Raw genomic sequence first — 15,004 nt, 5'->3', positions numbered from 1 at the left:
CTCCAATTTTCAAATCATTTGAAAATCTCAGCAGCTCTCGGCAAAAAATACAAATTTGGGGTATGTAAAAAAGTTTACTGTTCACGCACTGTTCTGGCCTGATTTGTCTTTTTTGCTGAGAGCTGCTCAGATGTTCAAATGATCTGAAAATTGAAGCGAACCTCACACATCAAATTATCTACTACACAAAAAAATCAGAATTTTTGAATTTTTCTAGTATTTGTTTTGAAATTTTTTTCTATCCGGATGTAGATTAGTCTGGGCACCGAAACGCCGCACTCTACTATTTGTTTATACTTGAGCTCAGCGAATGTTTCCAACACCTGCCAGAGCCACCGGCAATGAGCAGTAAAGACAAATAACAAAAGGTTACGATGGTGTGCAGTGAGCAAATCACATGAGCATCGAGATCCAGTGGCCTCACGAGCTGAACATTCTTGACAAGAACACAGAATTACAGAGCGATGCGCGGTGAACAGATGTTTACGGGTGACTTTTACTCGTAATCACCACCTAATCCGCGCACAGTAGATCAAATCAAACGGGACGCGCTATTCACACCCGTGTCCCCGCCTGGCTACCTAACGGGCAGGGCTACCAGCTCAGTGAGTGACCACACTGACCAAGCCAGAGTGAAGTGGGCACTGAGCAGTGAGCACAGGGCGGGTGGGTGCTTGCCGAAGCAGAGCGAGGAAGGAGCAATGGGGGTCCGCTCGGCGGCCACGAAGCTGCACATCCCGCCAGCCCACTCCGCCGCCCGGCGCTCCTTCTTCCTGCCGGTCGCCGCCGTCGCCCTCCTCTGCTCCGCCTCCTACCTCCTGGGCGCCTGGCACCACGGCGGCGGCTTCTCCCCTTCCTCCCCCTCCCGCTCCGTCACCATTGCCACCGACATCTCCTGCACCACCACCACCCTCACCCCCTCCACCACCACCACCACCACCGCTCAGTCCCTCGACTTCTCCGCGCACCACGCGGCGGCGGTCGACGCCGTGGCGTCCAGGGCCGCGTCCTCGGCGTCCTCGGCGCCGCGGAGGTACCCGGCGTGCCCGGCCGAGTACTCGGAGTACACGCCGTGCGAGGACGTGAAGCGGTCGCTGCGGTACCCGCGGGACCGGCTGGTGTACCGGGAGCGGCACTGCCCCTCGGGGCGCGAGCGGCTGCGGTGCCTGGTGCCGGCGCCGGCCGGGTACCGCAACCCGTTCCCGTGGCCGGCCAGCCGCGACGTCGCGTGGTTCGCCAACGTGCCGCACAAGGAGCTCACCGTGGAGAAGGCGGTGCAGAACTGGATCCGCGTGGACGGGGACAAGCTCCGGTTCCCCGGCGGCGGGACCATGTTCCCGCACGGCGCCGACGCCTACATCGACGACATTGGGAAGCTCATCCCGCTCCACGACGGCTCCATCCGCACCGCGCTCGACACCGGCTGCGGGGTAAGTTACCAAGCTTCTGAATCTTAATTGGCTCTGATTGCGTAACTAGGTTTAGAATGGATTGCTTCCTCGAAACCAGCTTAGTTCTTGTGGTAGTATTACACTATTACTACATCTGGAGTAGTGAGAAATGGAAACGCGAACATTTCTTGCTCAACCGAGGTCAAACAGGTCTGTCAGACACTCTCAGATTGTAGCAGAGAACAAACTGCAGAATGTTGAAAACATATTACATGGGGTGAATTAATTAGTAATAACACATTTGTTCAATTTTTCAATATTTGAATCTGCTTGTCACTTGACTGGTCAGTTCTCAGCTGCCACTCATTAAAAAAAACTTGACCTGTCACTTTTCAGCTGGTGCCACAAAGTTATTGGCCCTGTTTGGATCACGGGGTTAGAGCTAGTTTGGGTTAGTTGGGGGCTCAAATAAGCCAAAAGTATCCAAACGGGAAGGGTTAGAGTGGGTTAGTTCCATCTAACCCAACTATCCTGGTGGAGAGGTGCTTATTTGAGTTAGAGTGGGTTAGAAAATAACTCTAACTCTAACTGTGTTAGAGTCCAAACAGGGCCATTGACAAAAATATCGTGGCCTTTTTTCAACGAATGCACAGTAGCACAATTATGGGCACTGCCAGTCTGCACCTGTGACACCGTTCAAGTGTCGTCTATCTTTTCAGTAACGTTTTTAGGGTACCTTTTTTTTGCGATCAAATGTACCGCCTTCACGTGCATTCGCTGATCCGCATACGGCTGAATTTTAGTACCACTTGCCTTCACAGACGCGACCTCCTATCTGAACTCTGAAGTAATTCCGTAGGAAGAAACTTTCCACTTTCGACCTCAGAACAAGCCAACCGTGGTGGTAGTATTACGTAGCATGGGAATGGCACGTAGTAGTGGTAGCATTTCTTTGTCTCTGATGCGTCGTGAGCGGGCGTGCTGCAGGTGGCGAGCTGGGGCGCGTACCTGCTCTCCCGGGACATCCTGGCCATGTCCTTCGCGCCGCGGGACTCGCACGAGGCGCAGGTGCAGTTCGCGTTGGAGCGCGGCGTCCCCGCCATGATCGGCGTCCTCGCCTCCAACCGCCTCACCTACCCGGCCCGCGCCTTCGACATGGCGCACTGCTCCCGCTGCCTCATCCCCTGGCACCTCTACGGTACGCCCCACCGTCATCTCTTCACCGAAACGCAATTCCATTCCACCCCTGGTCACTCAGCTCAGGCGTGCGCTGTGAAAAAACGTGCAGATGGATTGTACCTGATCGAGGTGGACCGTGTCCTGCGCCCCGGCGGGTACTGGATCCTGTCCGGGCCGCCCATCAACTGGAAGAAGTACTGGAAGGGGTGGGAGAGGAGCAAGGAGGACCTCAACGCCGAGCAGGAGGCGATCGAGGCGGTCGCCCGGAGCCTTTGCTGGAAGAAGATCAAGGAGGCCGGCGACATCGCCGTCTGGCAGAAACCCGCCAACCACGCCGGCTGCAAGGCCTCCCGCAAGGCCGCCAAGTCGCCGCCCTTCTGCTCCAAGAAAAATGCCGACGCAGCATGGTAATTATTAATTACAGCACCGCATCGAGTCATCAACATTTTGGTCAATCAAATCAATGGCACACTTACTTACTTACTAGTTTCATTGTTGTAATTCACCTCTCACGGTAGGTACGACAAGATGGAGGCCTGCGTGACGCCGCTGCCGGAGGTCTCCGACGCGAGCGAGGTCGCCGGCGGCGCGGTGAAGAAGTGGCCGCAGAGGCTCACGGCCGTGCCGCCCAGGGTCTCCCGGGGCACGGTCAAGGGCGTGACGGCCAAGGCGTTCCTGCAGGACACGGAGCTGTGGAAGAAGCGGGTCCGCCACTACAAGGCGGTGATCAACCAGTTCGAGCAGAAAGGACGGTACCGGAACGTGCTCGACATGAACGCCCGCCTCGGCGGTTTCGCGGCGGCGCTGGCGAGTTACCCGCTGTGGGTCATGAACATGGTCCCGAACGTGGCCAACTCCAGCGCACTCGGGGTGGTCTACGAGCGCGGCCTCATCGGAAGCTACCAGGACTGGTTAGTCCTCTACCACAGGGCACATCAATCGTACCACTACAAGGCCCTACCACAGTGATCACCAGCGGTGTGCCGGTGTCGGTGTCGGCGTCGTGGTCTCGCAATGGTTTCTGATCTCGTTGCATCCATTAATTTACTGCAGGTGCGAGGGCACGTCCACCTATCCACGGACCTACGATCTCATCCACGCCGACTCGGTGTTCACTCTGTACAAGAGCAGGTAACATACATACATGATCCGCATCAAAACTCCCCTGTAATTAACTTGCGTCAGTGTTCACCCTCTCTGACGATGGGCCGGCTTGCGACTCTGCAAGGTGTGAGATGGACACCATTCTGCTGGAGATGGACAGGGTCCTGAGGCCCGAGGGCACGGTGATCATCAGAGACGACGTGGACATGCTGGTGAAGGTCAAGAGCGTCGCCGACGGGATGAGGTGGGACAGCCAGATCGTCGACCACGAAGACGGCCCGCTCGTCCGGGAGAAGATCCTCCTGGTTGCCAAGACGTATTGGACTGCCAAGAACCAAGACCAATAGCACCAGTAGTATAGCATCTATATAGTATTGCTCATAAGCACATTGCTCAGAAGATCTCAAAGTTGGATCGCCATTTGTTGTAGCCCCATGAACTGCCTATTTTATGCTCTTTATTTATGTCTTTATATAGGAATTCGTCTCCAAGTAAGTTGTAAAACACAGCATCATTTGTATGTGTCACTTGATCGCTAAATTGCATCAAGTGATTAATAGAAGTACTGTTTGCGAGTTACTCCCTCTATCAAAATATAACATGTTTTTTGATACTACGACTGTCAAAAAACGTCTTCTACTTTGATACGGAAGGAGTATTTAAAATCCAGCTTGGCTATGTGTTCAGAAAAGTTAACTAATGAGCAACACTGGATTCAGGTTTTATTCATAGCCGACTTGGGCTTTCAGATCTCGCAGCTGTGTGAGGCCATATGCCTTTTTTCTTCTTCAGATCTCGCAACTGTGCGAGGCTACATGCTCAGGATGCCCGACCGGCGACAAAATGGGGACCGTCTCAGAAGCGCTAGGGGGGATAATGGGGTCATGAATTGAATTGATACAGACATATTGACAGGGCAGGAGGCCTCTCTAAAGTCTAAAGAGTCTGATCTGAAGCTCTCCCATTGGCCCATACATCCACATATTTTGGACAGTACGGAGAAGTGTCCAAACACTCACAGCTAACAGTTGTAACAGCAAGGCCAACAGTTTTGCAGTACATGAACAGGTTAATTTGTTCCGTCCTGACTTGAACTGTTTTTACGGTCCGGTGATTAAACTTTTTATTATCCTGGGCTGCTTTTCCTGGGCCCGTGGATCCTTGTTGAGTAGGCATGTTGATGCAAGCCAGACCTCCCAATTCGGCCCATTTTGAATGTGAAAAACTTCACATTTTTCCGTTTCAAAAAAAAAAAACTTCACATTTTGAAAACCGGGTGATGCGCAGGTGGGGATTCTTTTTTGTTTTGTTTTGTAACGGCAAGAGTAAAAGTATTTGCATTAAAAAAATCCACCTGCATAATGACTTAGTGGCTGGCAAGCGCGGCGGGGGCGCGATGAAGGCGATCAGGGCTCTTCAGTCGTTAATTAAGACTTTGTTGGCTCAGAGAGCTGCGTACGTGGTGCGGCGGCCGGCCGATTTGCTTTGCATTTCTGCCCGGTTTTCGACTGTAATTGCAAACTGAGGTTTTCAGTGGGTGTGGCGTCTGTTACAAGATTTTGTGGCTTTATATGAACCACCAGGCGAAAGTCTTTGGGTCTAAAGAGGAGCATAGCATATGAAGCACCAGCAAGTTGACACATTTTCTTGTTGCTTCAAGTGTCCATGCATGCGCATGCATCCGAGGTTTTCCCTTGACCAGTCTATCGACAAAACCCAACTGCAATTCTTGTCAGGTCATTGCCTTTGGAAACATGGCACCTCTCAACTTGCACCTCGGTTGATCTTTCAGAAAGGGAACGAGATGGGCTGCTGGCTACTGCTACCTGCGAACGATGCCAGCCAATAAAACAGAATAAGAAAATTGGCCCGAAATCCCTGAAATATCAACTAAATGGGTGTTCATAGGCACGAACGTTGTCTGCATGTCTGTGCTAGGAGTCATAGGTGACAACTCATGCAAACCAAGTACAGTATGTTCTACGGATTCTACGGTAGCTAGCAATCAGCATAATCTCTCCAAACTGCCAACTCGACAGTTACAGACATCCAGACAGTATAACATGGTTTGTCATATTCATGTGAGTTTAGCGCAGACTGGCATATGGACAAGCTGTAACAAGGGCGAAGAACAATTTAGTTGCTAGGAACGGTAAGTGATAGTATTACTACACTAACACCTCGTCCGTCTTGTCTTGTGTTTGGTTAGCAACATTTCTTTTGAGCAAATTCTGCCTTTCCCCCCTTAGTTGTGATCTTGTGGCAACGCCTATCATGTCTTAAGTGTTGACATATAATGTGCTGCCTAGTCTCTTTCATCAGATCGATCTTTTGATTGCATTGGCCAGAGCATGCACTTCTACATGGTATCAGAGCCAAGAGGTCTCGAGTTCAAGACCCGGCTGGCGCAATTAAATTGTTTAGACTTAAGGGAGCCACACGTGAGGACGGGTGTTGACGTATAATGTGCTGTCTAGTCTCTTCCATCAGATCGGTCTTTTGGTTGCATTGGCTAGAGCATGCACTTTTACATTAAGAATTTTGTCAGTTTATTAGTGACTCTCTGACGGGGTTGTACTTAATTTTATTATTTTACCCAAGCTGACAAGGTGGACCCATGTGTCAGTGATGATGGGTCAAACGACTAGCTGAACAACTCAGTCTCAGTATGACACATGAGCAATGTGGTGAGCTAGTCATACCTGAACAGCAACATTTCATTGGAATTTGACTGAATATGATCAAGTTTGACATCATTTTATATTGCCTATTTTTTGCAGGGAATTTTGTATTGCCTCTAACGAGTACGCGTTGGAATTTTCTGCCCAAATGGATCTAGCTTCTTAGTTGGGGAAAGTAACAAAATGGAATAAAAATTATCAGTGTCACAACTAAGAGGTAAACTATTGTCACGGGATCGTAGCTAGGGCATAAAAATGCAACTAATTTTGTAGTAAAAATCATTGCACTCGTATTTATGAAAACCTAACGCGGGTGCCTCACGTGAAATCATCTGGACTTTATGGGTCAAAACGTTATAGCCACTTTAAAGAATCCAATAAGACAGTCAAAAGATCTATGTCTGAAATGTGTTGTGTTCGCCAAGCAAAAGAACACAGAAGTGCTTTTCAAGAAATAACAGGACATAGGCGCAGTTTCACGTGTACGTACCTATCTTTATTCCACCTTTACCACCATATGTCCCTTCCAATTTTATTCTCATACCCTGACCAACATGCCAATTGTTTACTGCACGTTGAGTAACGTATAACCTTCTCTAAGAAGCTTATATCAGACTGACCGATGATCTTAGTGATCTTTGTGAGTGGGTTAACTTTTGGGTTTATGCTACGCAAGCTCAGTCAATAGTTAGCCACAACGCAGCACCATAGGCAAAAAAGAAAACAATTTATCCGTGTACGGTCTATGTATGCCCAGTTCCTGAGCTCGGATAGATGTTGCACGCATGATAAGCCTTCGGGTACACTGTTGAGGCATGCATGCATGCATGAATGTGGACGCATACGTTCTCATGAAGATGGCATTTGTGTGGTGCCGTGAAGTGCAGGCAGATATACGCATCCCGGTGGTTCTCATCAAAAGAAAAGGGAAAAAAACTCATCCGCTGAGGCGTTTAACTGGGTACTTTGACCGGTCCGTAACTGATCGAGGCTAGAGAGGGCTGACTTTGACCGCTTGGCTGGACACCTATCTACGCGGCTAAGCAAACGGATGGCGTATCCAGTTACACACGAAAACAAGAACGCAGCTTGTGCATTGATGTAATTAATCGAAATGCTCGTCGTTTGATAATCGTCTTTTTTCACTCCCGAAACGCCCCGGGCGCTACACGGTACTCCCTCCGTCCGGGTTTATTAGACCTCTTAGCAACACAAGTATGTCCCTTTTTATAAGGTCTTTCTTTGGAAAGATGCATGCATGCAATCATTTCATTGGTTGCATTTCATTAGTTGCATTGGAAGTCATTGTTGTTGGTGCCATTGCTGAGAAATTAATACACTTCATGCGTGTTTTTTCATTGGCTGCATGCATGTGAGAAAGTGCATTGGGAGTGAAATGAAAGAATTAATTTTAGCAAATTACTAGGTGTCTTGGTCTAAGAAAAGTTGTCTTTAGGCCTAATAAATCCGGACGGAGGTAGTACCACATAGATCCACGGAAGCGCCTGCTTCTTCGAAATTTTGTGAATTGGACGCCGCAAATTAGGGGAGCTTACGGGTATCCAAACCGACGCCACGACCGCAATGTCTAATCCCAAAACGTTCTTCGCGCGAAGCGGTCGCTGCACATTCATGTCGGTCAGGCCACTCCAAAGCGGACCGACTCCACGGGGCTTGATGCTTGCAACTGAACCAATGGGCGACACCATTTCAATACCGACATGGCGACCAAGAAGCCTACTTTCGTCGGTGCGCCGCATTGAAGCCGGTTGCCCATCTGTTTGCTTGGCCACGCCTATTTGCGCACGGCTCCGGCGCCATCCGCACCACACCGCACCACTCCTCTCTGCTCACCGTCTCTCATCTCCTCTCCGTCTCCACTCACCACACATCCTCACCTCTCTGCTGCCCTTTGTCTCCACTCACCAGACATCCTCACCTCTCCGCTCACCGTATGATGCCAAAGTCATGGTTCTTCAGGCCAGCAGGCGAACAGATACTCCGGTTTGGGAGTCGGTGTTGGAGATGCCCTTAGTACTTTTGTTCAGGAGTCCTATTCCCGGTGCAAAGGCTAGAGGTTGGAGTTCCGATACATAGAATATCTCCAAGATTTGGGCATAAGCCCGGATGATTCCCGCGTGTAAGTTATACACGCCCACCTTGCCTTCGTGATCTTATATCAACCAATTGAAGATCTTTGTGAGATCTTAAACTAATCCATGGGTAACTGGTCTGAGGAAGGGGATCCACGGAACAAGAATAAGGTGCAGAATAATGATAGGATTATTGCTATACAGGTGTGGATGTAATCTAAGAATTGCTTGCGCTTGGCATCGATCTATCTACTCTAGTTGACAAATTCTCTAGCTAGATGTCCAGATCTCTTCGCTCTTGGATTGATCTCTTGTCGTCCTCAGACTGAGTATGGTCGCTGGGAAGCAATGACGCGATCAGCCTTTTCCCCCGACCGACCGATCGCCTCATGGCGATCTACACGAATATAACTCGTGGTCTACGCTTCTCCGGCTCGAGTTAACCAACCAGCCACGGAACAACGATGCATTTAAAGAACGGCGTGGATGGAGCTATGCGGATATGTTCTCCACTACGGGAGCAGGAGCGAGACTTGTTTTTACTAGCGCCACCTTTCACAGAGATACTAGCTAGATATGTGCCAATCTCCCTCAGTTAGCTGCTCAACTACACCTCTCCAAGACCGATCTTCGATCTTCGGTCAGCGTCAGTGGTGCCGGTGCCGGCCGTGTCACGGTTTCATACCTGCAGTCCGGTCGTGCGGAGCTGATCAATTCATTAATCAAAAATCAATGGGGAGAATTGATAGGACGGTGCAATACTCATCCGCGAACGAGCACACGTGTATGCATGCACGTACGTACGTAAGGAAGCAAGGTGCATGCATGAACATCTGGAGGAAGGCGACCCGGCCGGCCAGATCGATACGACCGACATGCATGCAGACGAAAATGGCGGCATGGATCCGAAGGAACGAGCGCGTACGTACGTGGCCGCACGTACGTGGAACCACCTGCCACGGACACACGCGCACACACACATAAACCTGACGTGACAATGCAAGTTCACGCGTGATCGACCGATCGTCCCAACGACGACAGGGCGTATGACGTTCATGGAAGATTCCGCGATCCATGCCGATCTGCAGTGCGTATGCATGCATGTATGCTAGCTGCTGTGCTGGATTCAGGGGGGGGGGGGCTAGCACAAGCAGATTATATGCATAAGATAGTCCGGAAGGGAAGAACGTGTACCTACACTCGCTGGTACAGTACGTACATAGATGGGGGCTGTGGGTCTACCGCACTTGTGATCGCGACGTCTTACTAGATCGATGCATATGCATGCTCGGATGCTCACAGCAACACGCCAAAAGCGGTCGATAACAAAAACAAGTGTTGACTCGCTGTCGATCGGCATTTGACAATTCTGGTGCGCCGGTGGATATTCTACCCATTTCTTCTACTGTTCTACTGTGTACCCCGCCAGGTGTTCTTAGTTTCTTATCCACAGAGTTTACATGGGAGGGCCTAGTCTTGACAGTTCACAAGTACTATGATTTCTTTCTAATACAACAGACCTTCGCATTCCTACCGAACTGTTTGATCCTGTCGAACTAATTGCCATCTGCATTGAACCTATAACTACTGTCCAACCAAAAGGCAAAATGGGAAGACACGGCCACACATGGACCATCTTTAAACCTAAGTGCATGGCTTAGTGTTTCGCGTAATCACCTAACAGATGCCAAGAGAACAACTCATGGTCTGGGGAACAGCCGGCCAATACATTGCTAGCTGGACATGCTTTTATCCTGAATGATGCTCACGGACAAGGGCCAGATTGAAAGTGTTAACCACTCTCAAAAGTTCAGAACACAACAGCTTACCCCCTGTGGCGTGTAGCACAGTCGTCGGAACATAACACCACAGCACACGAGAACAGATCTTGCGCAAGCTTGGAAGGATTTTTCTCCGTCAAAAAGAGAACACACTTGGAAGGATTCTGCGGCAATAATTCTCCTCTTTCCAATTGTTTAAGTTCCTGCCTGGCAGCCTCCCGCGGCATTTCCGACGAAACCGCTATATAAAGCGAGCCGATCTCCCAACATAGCTCCCCGTACTTGTTGCAGCCATATCTTGCGCTAGCTTCTCTTCTCGCTTCCCTCCGCGTGCACCGCCATTGCCCTAGACTTGATCTAATAGGATCGATCGATACAGTAGCCCTAGCTGACAGTCTTCTAGTTACACCTTGGAGTCCATGGAAGCACTATGGGTTGTTGCCTTGGCCATGGCCGTAGCATTCATCCTGTGGGCGTACAGATGGAGCCACCCCAAGGCGAATGGCCGGCTGCCTCCGGGCTCCCTCGGCCTCCCTCTCCTCGGCGAGACCATGCAGTTCTTCGCCCCTAATCCTACCTGCGACCTCTCCCCCTTTGTCAAGGACAGGGTGAACAGGTAGGGTAGTTAACTAACCACGCAGCACCACTGTTATGCACCACGGTGCCAGCATCCAAACCCAATCAGTTCATGATCACATTGGACTGTTGGAGTAAGTATGCATGAGACTGAGCTTGCTCTGACATTGATTGGATGTGTGTTGCATAGGTACGGTACCATCTTCAAGACCAGCGTCGTCGGCCGAGCGGTGGTGGTGTCGGCCGACCCGGACCTTAACCACTACGTGTTCCAGCAGGAGGGCAAGCTGTTCGAGAGCTGGTACCCAGCCACCTTCACCGAGATTTTTGGCCGCGACAACGTCGGCTCCCTGCACGGGTTCATGTACAAGTACCTCAAGACCCTCGTGCTCCGCCTGTACGGCCAGGAGAACCTCCGGGCTGTGCTCCTTGGCGACACGGACACTGCCTGCCGCGCCACCCTCGCCTCCTGGGCTGGCCAGCCGAGCGTCGAGCTCAAGGACGGCCTCTCCACCGTAAGACACCATGCTCTATACATGAACTACGTGGTACTGCATTTAACATCATCAGATTAGCTAGAGATCATTGCTGATGTGCATCTCCTGTTTGTTACTTGTCCCAGATGATCTTTGACATTACCGCGAAGAAGCTGATCGGTTACGAGCCAACCAAGTCGTCCGAGAGCCTGAGGAAGAACTTCGTGGCCTTCATCCGGGGGCTTATCTCCTTCCCGGTGAACATCCCCGGCACAGCGTATCATGAGTGTATGAAGGTACGCACAAAGCCACAAAAGCTTCTTGGCCAGCGTACGTAGTGCACAAAACTGCACATGCGTGTCAAGTCAACATACGACCAGTCAAATGGCGGCTCTCACGGAACCCACTCCATTAATTAAGCTTCTCTCTTCTCTTCCTGGAACGCTTGACGGAGCTGCAATTGCATGTCTGTGCAGGGGAGAAGGAACGCCATGACCGTGCTCAAGAGGATGATGAGGGAGAGGCTGGCGGACGAGGGGAGGCAGCGCGAGGACTTCCTCGACGTGATGATCGAGGAGCTGAGGAGGGAGAAGCCTGTGCTCACCGAGACCGTGGCGCTGGACCTAATGTTCGTGCTCCTCTTCGCGAGCTTCGAGACGACTGCCTTGGCCCTCACGCTGGGCATCAGGCTCATTACCGAGAACCCGAGGGTGCTCGAGGCGTTAACGGTTAGTAGTTAGTATAAACTGCATGCGAATTTACGTCTATCGATCTCGATCGATGTTGTGTGCAGCGGCAAGAACTAGCTAGGCGAGCTACTTGTGCAAAATAACAATTGACGATATAATGCTCTTTGTGTGGTCAGGAGGAGCATGAGGCGATTGTTAGGGACAGGAAGGACCCGGATGCCGGCCTCACGTGGGCAGAGTACAAGTCCATGACCTTCACCTCTCAGGTGAGCCTAACCGGGACTACCTACCTAGCTAAGCTATGATGCAAATTGCACGGTTAAGAAATTGACTCGATGTAACAGTGACTAATGAGTGGCTGTCAGGGCTGCACTACGATAGTGGCAAAGTTGAGGAACCCTGACAGACCAAATGCGATTGTGCAAGTAGCTTGCTTTGTGTTCCCTACCTGGGTGACCAAATGCATAGTCCACGAGAGAGAAGATATATCGTACTAGTTTTATTATCTTAATAACAAAAAAGTAAAAGAAACGAGATCGAGGAAGAAATTAACGACACTAGACTACTTAGAGCCTCTGAAGGACCGATGAAACTGACACGCCCACCTCTGTGCATCCTTTGTTCATGAAGGTCACGTTGGAGATAGCAAGGATAGCCAACATCGTGCCCGGGATTTTTCGGAAGGCCTTGCAAGACATTGAATTCAAAGGTACATTGAGTGAGTGGTGGATTCCATGACATGTTTGAATAAAGATACTTTTTGGTTCATGGCGTGAGTTTAAGAAATCTAATGCTTTTTGCATTCTCCTCCTCTGGGTGCAGGCTACACTATTCCAGCAGGGTGGGCAGTCATGGTGTGCCCTCCAGCAGTGCATCTAAATCCCGAAATCTACGAGGACCCATTGGCGTTTAACCCATGGAGGTGGCAGGTTTGTGCTCGTTCATCTTTATTTATGCAAACTGAAACCAGCTCATTTCATCTTGGAAGCGAACTGAACCGTTAGGGTTGCGGTACGCGTGCTGAATCTAACTTCCGGCATGGCCCATCATCGACGGAGTGTCACCGTGGGTGGTAGGTAGCTTCAGGGTTTTGTTTGCTTAAACTTCCAAGGTTCAATTCCCAGTGCTATGCAAACGACTACAGCTATAAATCATACCCCAAGTTTGACCACTCTAATCAAAATATAAGCTACCATTTTTTATTAAAGCCAATAGCAATATTCATGCTACTCAGTCAATGACTCCATGCAATGCTTGACTCTCTGAATTTATCCCAAGTTGTAACTTATTACCAACTTGAAACGTTAAATAGAGTCTAGTAACTTGGAAGGATATATTAAAAGAGGAAGCCAAAGTGCACTTGGTGTAGTGGTTATCTAATTAGTCAGTATTAGGGTTGCCAGAGAACCGCATGGGACATTGGAAAAATGTACCAAAATCATATATAGTACTCCCTCTGTAAACTAATATAGGATTGTTTAGATCACTACGAGCTTACATTAGTTTACAGAGTATTTTACTGTATTTTCATGGGATCATGACTAGCTCGTAATGTACTCTAGCATGTTTGGGTTCTAGCTAGGACTCCAATTCGACAATTCATCAATGTGGCAAGTTGTGCTATTTCAATACCTGCTTATTTGGGAAGCAAATACAGAAGTCGAGTTTCTGTTAGTGTATACAGGGGATGAACCTGAAAGTTCGGTAACAATAAGCTCAGTCCTCTGTATTGTGCTACGTGATTAGTCCACTTGTGCGTGGTCAAGTCAGCTTCTAGAGCAGCATACTGTCAAATGATACTTAACCCTCACTGTTCTGTTGATAAGGAACAGGTAGGAATAAAGAAAAAGGATGCGGCCATGCTAGTGTCTCATAGCGGTAGAAGCAAATGGAAGCTAGATTAATATATATATCTGCTTACAGAAGCGTCCATGCACGCATGGCCTTCGTGAGCGAGAGTGCATATGAAAGTCATGTGTTGTGTTTACTTTTGGGTCTAGAATCTTGACTCACCTATCTGTCTGAAGAAATAACACTTACGGGTTTTACTTGGACTGCAGGATAAGACGGAAATCACCGGTGGAACAAAGCATTTCATGGCGTTCGGTGGGGGTCTCAGGTTCTGCGTCGGAACCGACCTCAGCAAGGTCCTGATGGCGACCTTCATCCACTGCCTGGTGACAAAATACAGGTGCTGTTAGTCCCTTGTACACAGTCACATATGGACATTGTTTCACTATAAGCACTATGAAGGTGAAATCGGACTTTTCTAACCTTGAATTTCGTCATTTCAGATGGAAGACGGTAAAAGGAGGTAACATAATGCGTACCCCAGGGCTGAGCTTCCCAGATGGCTTTCACATTCAGCTCTTCCCTAAGAACTGACATCACATGTTTGTCGGCTCAATCTGGCTGTTTGCAGCAAAAAGTCAAGAAATAACTATGTAAATGTGGTATATGTAGATTGTAAAGCACTCCTTGAGGTCGTTTTAGGGCACCTTTTTGGCTCATTGTTACTCTGGTAGTAGTATTGTAGTCACACCACAGAAAAATTAGTCCTCTAGTCCAAGCAAGAGGTAATTGTTTTTTAAGGGGTTGTGTATTGAATTAGGTAACATTGTCATTGTTACAATCACGCAAGGCCAGTTCCATTCCAAAACGCAGTTCGGCGCTGTCCCTTGCAACACTCCACCACACAACCCAAGCAAAAGGTAATTGTTGATTGTTTCCCATGATGGTAATTAGCGCCCACATGGTCTACGTGTCTACTCATATGTTGTCTGTCTCTTATATTTGCACCATTATTGCAAATGAAAGTGAATAGTTATATGTGTTTGGGTTTGTACTTGTACATGATTCTCAGCATCTGCTATATTTTTTAGAAAACGCTGAATACGACGTTTCATTTTGTTGGAAACAATTTTCATTCCGAGCTCTTCTATTTCATTGTCATTGAATCCCATTGTTATTAGAATATTCATCGACAGATAAAATATCATTGACAAAACAATAAAAAGGAAATTTCAAACGAAAC

At 49.1% G+C, this 15,004-nt stretch overlaps 2 protein-coding genes across 2 annotated transcripts; both read left to right on the top strand.

Annotated features, from left to right (window-relative positions):
* The first annotated feature begins 598 nt into the window (after window positions 1-598).
* On the top strand, window positions 599-4,253 carry LOC119325195 (probable methyltransferase PMT15). Its single transcript, XM_037598944.1, has 6 exons — window positions 599-1,430; window positions 2,379-2,589; window positions 2,680-2,977; window positions 3,089-3,481; window positions 3,624-3,701; window positions 3,799-4,253. The coding sequence occupies exons 1-6, from the start codon at window positions 702-704 to the stop codon at window positions 4,019-4,021; spliced, it is 1,932 nt and encodes a 643-aa protein (XP_037454841.1). The 5' UTR covers window positions 599-701; the 3' UTR covers window positions 4,022-4,253.
* A 6,317-nt stretch (window positions 4,254-10,570) lies between these two features.
* LOC119326034 (cytochrome P450 87A3-like) lies at window positions 10,571-14,561 on the top strand. Its single transcript, XM_037599742.1, has 9 exons — window positions 10,571-10,845; window positions 10,996-11,320; window positions 11,428-11,577; window positions 11,758-12,009; window positions 12,147-12,236; window positions 12,601-12,679; window positions 12,793-12,899; window positions 14,031-14,161; window positions 14,265-14,561. The coding sequence occupies exons 1-9, from the start codon at window positions 10,649-10,651 to the stop codon at window positions 14,353-14,355; spliced, it is 1,422 nt and encodes a 473-aa protein (XP_037455639.1). The 5' UTR covers window positions 10,571-10,648; the 3' UTR covers window positions 14,356-14,561.
* Window positions 14,562-15,004: the final 443 nt, after the last annotated feature.

The sequence above is a fragment of the Triticum dicoccoides genome, chromosome 6B, assembly GCF_002162155.2.
Source record: "Triticum dicoccoides isolate Atlit2015 ecotype Zavitan chromosome 6B, WEW_v2.0, whole genome shotgun sequence".
In the NCBI taxonomy this organism is placed as follows: Eukaryota; Viridiplantae; Streptophyta; class Magnoliopsida; order Poales; family Poaceae; genus Triticum; species Triticum dicoccoides.
The sequence above is the reverse complement of the archived record's forward strand: the minus strand, read 5'-3'. Positions and strand labels throughout refer to the sequence as shown.